We start from the raw sequence: 8,629 nt of genomic DNA on the forward strand, positions 1-8,629 counted from the left end.
ATGATATGGCCTTGTGACAAGCTGTCGATTCCAGGGACTAAGAGCTGTACCACTAGCATGCCCTGTTACCCAAGGCCACTCACTGGATTTCTTTGCTTTTATTTTCTTCCTTTGCAGAATGGGTTTTAGGGATTGGATGTGAATAACACCAGAAAAAATGCAGAATGCCTGAAATTTACATTTGTCCTCCCTTCTTAGATGTGAACGATTAGAAGAACAACTAAATGACCTAACAGAGCTCCATCAGAATGAAATCTTGAACTTGAAGCAGGAGTTGGCCAGCATGGAAGAGAAAATTGCATATCAGTCCTATGAACGGGCCCGGGACATCCAGGTTAGCAAGAAAGATCAGGTGTAAAAGCAGAAGACTAACAGAAAGTAGAATGGGAGTTGCCAGGGGCTGGGGAGTGGGAGGAATGGGGGGATTATTGTTTAATGAATGCAGAGTTTCAGTTTTACAAAATGAAAAGAGCTGTGGAGAGGGATGGTGGTGATGGTTGCACGTTATGAACGTAATACCACTGAACTGTACACTTAAAAATGGTTAAGATGGCAAATTTTATATGTATTTTACCTCAGAAAAAAAAAGGGAAAGGAATGAAGTACTCATACATGCTGTAACATGGATGAATCTGGAAAATATTATGCTCAGTGAAAGAAGCCAGTAACCAAAGGCCACATATTGTATGAAATGTCCAGAATAGCTAAATCTGTGGAGACAGAAAGTAGGTCAGTGGTTGCCAGGGGCCATGGGAAGGGGAATGGGGAGTGATGGCTAAGGGGCCAGGGGTGCTTCTTGGGGAGGATGAAAATATTCTAGAATTTGATATTAGTGATTATTGCACAACATTGTGAATTTACTAAATACCACTAAATTGTACACTTTAAGATGATTAAAATGGTAAATTTTGTTATATGTATTTTACTACAATAAAAAAAAAAGTTTAGAAAAAAGAAGATGGGGAGGGTAGAGTATCAGGAGAAGCTTATACCAACTGTAATATACCTGCTCCGCAAATGAGATGCATTTCTCCAAAGTCTGTACCATTTGGAGGTGGTGTGCTTGCTTAGGTTCTTGGGAAATGTTTCTTAGGATCACAAGAGTCTCGGTATATAGAAAACCACATTACATCTGTTGGTTACTGCTTTAAGAGCGGCTCTGACAAGTCTCGTGGCCATCTTGCCTGTCTTCTCCTTCTATGGCAAAGGAGGCTTTTTTCTAGCTGCCAAATCCAAACCCTTTACAGGTGCATTGCCAGGCGGTTTGCGAGAATAACATGAGGCAGTGATGTTTAAGGCTCTAGTTTATTCTATGGGAAAACAGAATGTTTAACTTTTTCTCATCCCAGTTGGGAGGTATTTCTAAAAGAACAGTTGGTGGTTTCATATGAAAGCATCTTAGTCTTAGAGAAAGAAAGTGGCCCAGGAAACTTGTATTACAGCAGCCTAAAGGAATCAAGGGAATGTCTAAATCATTTGCCCAGCTGCCATCTTCTCTAGGCCTCAGAATTCTAGTTTAATTTTTTCCCCAAGATCATTCTGGGCTGGGAAGGATCTACTGTCTGTCCATTCCCTAGCTAGCTTCAGTCTCAAGTTGCCTGGCCTTCACTTCAAATCCGTGGAAGCCAGGACCCATTGAAACCAAAACCAGAAAAACCCAGGGCCCACCACTGCTGGACTTTGGGGAGTGTCTGACCATAGCTAAGGAAATAGGTTGTGTCCTCTGAATGTTATGATAAATTTTATGTAAACTCGTGGGTGAAGGTCATAGCCTTCAGGGGAGCAGATGGCTTGTAATGTTTGGTCTAGTGTTTGGGCATAGTATCCTCTTTACAGAGATCAACCTAAAAAGGGGAGTGTACTCTTTTTAAGAAGACAGAGCAGGAAGCCCTTTCCACTGATTTATTTGACTTCAGAAACACGAGGTAGTATGTACAAGGATGACCAAAGGATGTTCACCTCTCCATTATTATAGTGGAAAAGTTGGAAATGACCTAAATCTCTCCAGTAGGGAACTGGCTGAATAAACTGTGATATATCCATACGATAAAATGCTACATAGCAGTTACAAAGAATGAGGTGAATCTCTACGTATTGACATGGAGAGATCACCGAGACCTACTATTGAGTGAAAAGAGCAAATTGTGGATCAGTTCCTATAGTATGATACTATTTATATTAAGATGGAAAATAAAAAAATAATTCCATACATTTCCCTAGGCACATATATGTATACACTTAAACAAAGGTGAAAGGATGAACACACACGAAACTGACAGTGTTACTTCAGCAGCAGGGACTGGAATTGAGGAAAATATCAAGAGAGACTATGTGTCCCATTTGAAATTTTTTATGAAGTATGTGTGTCCTGTGCAACTTAAATTAATAATTTTTAAATAGAAAAAAGAGAAACAAAATCATGTATCTGAGGTCTTGTCATTAAAAGGTTCAAGACCAAATCTGATTATGTTCACTGCTTCCTGTGAGCTATCCCATAGGATAGCAGTGGAGAGCAATTTAGGTGAGTAGTAGTTACTTGAATAGTGAGTTTTATATTTGGCCTCTCACATTCAAGGCTCTAGCATATTTAAAGCATATTTAAAAGTATTGACGGGGTAGCTCAGGATGCATCTGGCTTGCCAAAGGGGCGTGTCATCTACTCAGAGTACTTGTGAGCAGAAGGTTTAACTAATCCCTGTTCTGGCCCACAGGAGGCCCTGGAGGCGTGCCAGACCCGAATCTCCAAGATGGAGCTGCAACAGCAGCAGCAGCAGGTGGTACAGCTGGAAGGGCTGGAGAATGCCACTGCCCGGAACCTTCTGGGAAAACTCATCAACATCCTTCTGGCAGTCATGGCAGTCCTTTTGGTCTTTGTCTCTACGGTAGCCAACTGTGTGGTTCCTCTAATGAAGACACGCAACAGGACGTTCAGCACTTTATTCCTTGTGGTTTTCATTGCCTTTCTCTGGAAGCACTGGGATGCCCTCTTCAGCTATGTGGAACGGTTCTTTTCCTCCCCTAGATGATGCTGGCACAAGAAGGCAGTGCTCCCCTACCCTATGGCGAGTGCATGCAGCGAAGAATTAGACAGCAACTTACCTACTCTGAAGTTTTCTACAACAACAAAAGAGTTGAGTGAATCTGTTTACATTTAGAATAATGTTTTTTTCTTCAAGAGACGCAATTGCAATAGTATTTTTTAGATTTTATCCAAGAAGTTTTTTGGGCAAAAATCTTGGATCATTTTTATGTAGCATGATTTTCCTTGGGATGCAAATCTTAAACAGTCCTTTAACATGAACCAACAACCTGGAGCACACTGAAGGGCATTCTAAATTGTGGCTTGAAGGACTGCACTAAAACCCACTAAAAAGATGCGAAAACCTGATTAGGGAAACCAGTTAAACCTAACGCCCTGCCCTGTCTGGGCTCACCACCTCGCCCCTTCCCAGACTAACTTTACTGTGAAATCCTACCACATTCCATGTCTGAATTTTTGGATTTAGGGTGGATTTTCCTTGTCCGTGGAAGAACACATGGATCTCCCCGGCTTTCAACCCAAGTTGGCCGCTCGTGCTAACTGTGGAAGTATGATCTCTTTCGAACCTAGTCCCTTAACCTTTGCTAGGATACAAAAGTGAGAGCATCATGCCCCAAAGGATCACTGCACAGTCCTACTACAGTATTTCGAAGTAGCCCTCTAAATATTTAATTTTAAGCAAAATCCCATGGCCGCACTTTTAAGGTTTTTTTAAATACGTGTATAGTCACCAATTTAAAAAACAAAAAATCTGAACAGCATACTTGAAGAATGTAATACTCAAACTCTCAGTGCTTCCTTATGGTTTCTAATAGGATTTTTTATTATTGTTATTATTATTATTGGGTTTTTTTGGAAAGGGTTGGGAGGGTCTTTTATTTTTCCTTTGAAATAAAGAAGTGATGTTTTTAAATGAAGAAATGTGTGGATATTTAAGTGTGCTGCTCCCTCTTGTCTTGAAACAGTTTGAGTAAAGGAAGACATGTTATAAGTGCTCCCCTCTGACGCCCTTGTTTTGAGGTGCAGCTTGAATTTCCTCCTCTGGCTGCTGCTGCTTATTGGTGTCCTGCCATTCCCACACTGCTACTTTATGAGCTCGGCTTGGTTGGAGAGGAAAGAGATGTGCAGGGAGAGTGGGAGGCTCTTTCCACAAACCAGCATAATAGGATAGAGATTTTTTTTGCCCCAAGAAAATGTTCACCCGGTGACTTTGGGCTGGGATTGTCTTTAGGAAATATTGAGACTATATTATGAGAGTCATAAATAATTCCTTGTGTTTCCTTAATTTATTTTTTAATACCCACTGATTACTGAAACCAAAGTGACGTGGAATCTTCTGTCTGCATTTTGACCCCAGCATCCTTAATTTCAAAGCTTTATTCCATCTGCCCAAGAGAATCAGCTGAAGGTGATTCTCCCTAAAGAGCAGAAATGTCAGGTTAGAAGGACCCAAGTTTGGGGTGTAAAATGTTGTCAACTCTCTGTTCATCTAGACTGACTTATTAACATAACTATGCTCAGTGGACTTGGATGGACAGTTTAGAAAAGTGCACTGAGCCTTCCCCATCCTATAACCAGTTCCACCATCGTGGTAGAACTTTGGCTTTTAGAGCTTATCTAGAAAACTTAGTTAATCTTTTAATATTCGTAGTGTTAAATCACAAATGCTATCCCCTCTTGGCCTCAGTTCTGTGCAACCAAGTGATGAGCAAGGGGCACATAATAAGCCCTGGAAAGAGTAGCAAAGCATGCCTTGCCTATTTCCCCTGTACAAGGCAATGCTTTTGGAACTAGGTTAGCATTGCCTTGTCTGTCGGAGAGGATGATTTGCATGACAGCTCCAGCTTCCTGTGGCTTTGGCAGGCTGGCCTTCTCAGAGTCAGCATCTTGTTTCCTAATCATTTTGCTACTTTAACTCAGGTACCCCAATCCTTCACTCCATCCCCAGATGATTGTAGTACACCTGTTAGCTCTGTTGACCTCTCAAAATTAGTGCCCAGAGCAGGAACCACAGGGGTGACTTTTCTTTTAAAAAATAATCAGAACCAATTCGTGTTCAAGCTAAAAACAAATTGTTCCCAAGCCTATGTATTTAAAATGTTACTTTGCCTAAAAATATCACACTGACTTTAGGCAGGAGTGCCAAAGGACACCATGACCTTGTCAAACTAGCACAGTTTCCCCTCACTTTCAACTTTAAAGTAGAGAAGAAAGCCCCACAAAGTTGTTGAAAATACGCTGTAGCCACAATCCTCCAGTTTTTCTAAGCTAGAACCCTTGGTTTTAGAACCTAAACTGTAGTGGCTACTGAGTTTTGTGGGCACTGGAACTCACTGTGATAGATGGATTGAAATTGTTCCCATTTGCCTTGGGACAATTTCTATCAAAGGAAGGTTTTCACCTCTGGAAAGCCCCCTGAGCTCCCAGCCAAACAGGCCCACCCTAACTTTCCACCCTCCTCTCTCAAACTGTCTTAGGAAGAACCTTCTGGTAGGTCAGACACAGTAATGGCTTTCTAGCTCTCCTGTCCCTTGATTATTCCCCAGGCCCAACAGTTGTCCGCATTTAGTGCTGTTTGTAACCACACATCTATCTTCATGCCTTCCCCCACTTCCTACTGCCCATACCTGTTGCCTTTGAGTATCTTTGCATTGGAGCTGTTCTTAGATTCTTTTGTCTATTCAGAGCTCTTCTATAACCTCGCTCTAATGGTTTAACAATTGTTCTGTGGGTGGAAACTTCTCCTCAGTTTAATGATTCTTCTCTTCTAAGACTAAGTGCATTCCCTTTGAAATGAAGCATTCCTGGATTACTTGTTAGTGCTGATGCGTGAGGCTAGTGGTGGTAGCCTGGGTGACTCTGGTTAGGTTGTAAAATGACTAACATTTTACCTTTTTCATGATAATTGAAAGGCACTTCTGTCTGCTCCATTTTCAATTCCTTGGTATATACTCAGTGCATCCTGCAAGGAAGGCTTTCTATTCCACTGACTCCTTAAGAAGAAAAAGCAGGTTCAATTCTACACTTCACTGACTAGGGTCTTCTTTTTCCCCTATACCCCCTCCAGCCAAGTGAGGTAAAAATCTGACACCAAGAAAAACACTGGGATCAAGCCTTCCTCCCTGGTAATGTCCTATTAATGAGCATATTTTCATGTGGTCTTCACTGATTTGGTTTTGTTTCTGATTTCACATTCCTTTGAGGTACAGCCACATGAAATGCTGAATTCCGAGTGAGTTCCAGTGAGGAGCTGCCTTTCAGCTTTGGAAAATATGCATCCAAAACAAAACCAAATATTAATCATCAACAAATTGACACAGGCAAAATTATGGTTCCCATCCCCAAATGAAACTGGGGATTTTGAGTGTGGCTCTAAGAGTTGACATTTCTGTCTGTGTGTTGTGTATGCTAGGTGACACCCTCAGTCGGATTGACTACTAGACTGTAAGTGTGTTTCATCAAAGTGTGTAAGAATAAAAACTCACTTGCACGAATTGATAAGTACAGAAATGACACTTGTGAACGTGTGAACGTTAACACTGTAGTTGATAGATCTTAAGCTGCTAACTGTTGAGAGAGAATTATGTTTTGTCTGGTTGCTGCAGATTCTCAGCAGCACTTTTACTGTATATACAAATTGAAATAAAGACCTCAGCTATTAACGAGGTGGTTGGACTCAGGTTTGTTTTGCTCTTTATCTTTGCATATTCAGTTTCCAGTGACAAGTTTGTCAGACTGAAAACTTTCCACTAGTTTGTGTGTTAGAAACTGTGTGTGTGTGTGAGAGAGAGAGAGACTGTGTGCTTAGCGGGTATCTTGAAACCATAACTGATAGCTGGGTAGCTGTCATTTCAGACTGGCACTTTACCACAAGTCCTTTAGACTAGTGGGTGGTAAAACTGCCTTTTAGTCCTTTGGAGGAGTTCTTTAGAGAGTACCCCCAAATTCAGCATGTGATGACCCCAAGATGGGTATAATCATCTGTGTCCATTCTTACAAGACTTTGTTAATAAATAAATGTTATGATGGGTGTGTAAACATACTTTGTAAAACATTTAACATTTGAAGTTCTATATACATGTAAGGGGTTATTATCTAGCCTAATCTCATCTATGGTTTTGTTATAGAGGTAGTAATTTCTTTATGGCTTTTCCTTGATGATGTCTGGGAGGCCTCTGGAAATCTAGAAGCTCTAATCTTGACTTTGACAGAGTACCAAGCAGGGACCTGATGACCTAGTCCTTCACAGCCCCAATCTGAATGTGTAGATATTTGGGCCACACTTCTGGCTTACCAGCCCTGGCCGCCTACCCCATCTGTACACTAGGGATATCATACACATCTTGATCCTACCTAGTGGGTGTCGTGAAAATAAGAGATGCCTCTTGTGAAAGCTTTTAAAATTGCTGTGAGAATGCCCTTAAAGTTCTTGAAATGTGGACCAGGCTGCCATGTACAGATGTGCAGGTTGTACATCGCCCAATCACAAGGGGCTCCATAAGTAGGCTACACCATGAACGACACATCCTAGCGTTGTTCAGTGCATAATGGGCACACAGAGCAGCCCTAATTATAGGTGATATATGATATCAAAGCCAGCTTTTTTTTCATCCATTAAAAAATTTGGAGAGGGGCCAGCCCAGTGGCACAGCAATGAAGTTCACACATTCCGCTTTGGCGGCCCGGGGTTTGCCAGTTCAGATCCCGGGTATGGACATGGCAGCGCTTGGCAAGCCATGCTGTGGTAGACGTCCCACATATAAAGTAGAGGAAGATGGGCACAGATATTAGCTCAGGGCCAGTCTTCCTCAGCAAAAAGAGGAGGATTGGCAGCAGATGTCAGCTCAGGGCCAATCTTCCTCCTAAAAAAAAAAAACTTTGGAGAGTGGAAGACTGGTAACAAATCTGAGAAGCTGCAGTGTACAGACTAGGGAGGCAAGGGAGGGTGTGGCCAACTAGAAAATGTGTGCCTCGCCTAGAGGATTCAAATGTATTATTTTTAAATTCTGTGGACTAAACACCTAGTGCATCTGTGACCCCAAGTCTAGGTAATGAAGAGTAGCTAACGTTTATGAACACTTACTGAATGCCAGGCATAATGTTTGGTACTTGACATGCAGTTCTCACTTAATTCTTCCCACCATTTTACACAGGTGGTGTCATCCTCATTGTCTAGGTAAGGAAACAGGCTTGAGTTACATGGCTTGCTACTGTTAAGAAATAGTAAATGAATATGCTGGAAAATAGGTCTGTGCAACATATATAACAAAAGATGGGTGCCCACAATGTGGCAGTATAAGAGTTACCACAAACCAAAAGAAAACAGTCAACTCAGTAGAAAAATAGGCAAAGGTTATGAAGAAATAGTTCACCAAAAAAGAAATGAATCACCAATAATCATTCAAAAGAAAATGTTGAGCCTCATGTAAATTAATGTATTAAGTAGGGGGGGGGGGGAAGCCAGTTGTGGAATAGTATATTGTCTCCTATTTATGTTGAAAATATTTTTGTATAAATATGTGTATGTAAGCGTATAGAAACAAAACTGCACGTTAAACTGTCCCCAGTAGTTGACTTCTGGGAAAGGGG

At 41.4% G+C, this 8,629-nt stretch overlaps 1 protein-coding gene across 22 annotated transcripts in view; it reads left to right on the forward strand.

Moving 5' to 3' along the window:
- The window catches only part of TMCC1 (transmembrane and coiled-coil domain family 1), a 251,001-nt gene extending 244,299 nt beyond the window's left edge, over positions 1–6,702 (forward strand). For 13 of the 22 annotated variants that reach the window (XM_070574657.1, XM_070574659.1, XM_070574666.1 and 10 more), the window contains 2 exons: positions 199–334; positions 2,712–6,702. In XM_070574657.1, the coding sequence (XP_070430758.1) occupies positions 199–334; positions 2,712–3,026 (451 nt within the window). In that variant the 3' untranslated portion in view covers positions 3,027–6,702. Of the gene's footprint in view, positions 1–198; positions 335–579; positions 748–2,711 lie in introns of those variants that run through there. The other 9 variants (XM_070574670.1, XM_070574671.1, XM_070574672.1 and 6 more) reach the window with 2 other exon arrangements.
- The last annotated feature ends 1,927 nt before the right edge of the window (positions 6,703–8,629 follow it).

The sequence above is a fragment of the Equus przewalskii genome, chromosome 15 (genome assembly GCF_037783145.1).
Source record: "Equus przewalskii isolate Varuska chromosome 15, EquPr2, whole genome shotgun sequence".
NCBI classification, from domain to species: Eukaryota; Metazoa; Chordata; class Mammalia; order Perissodactyla; family Equidae; genus Equus; species Equus przewalskii.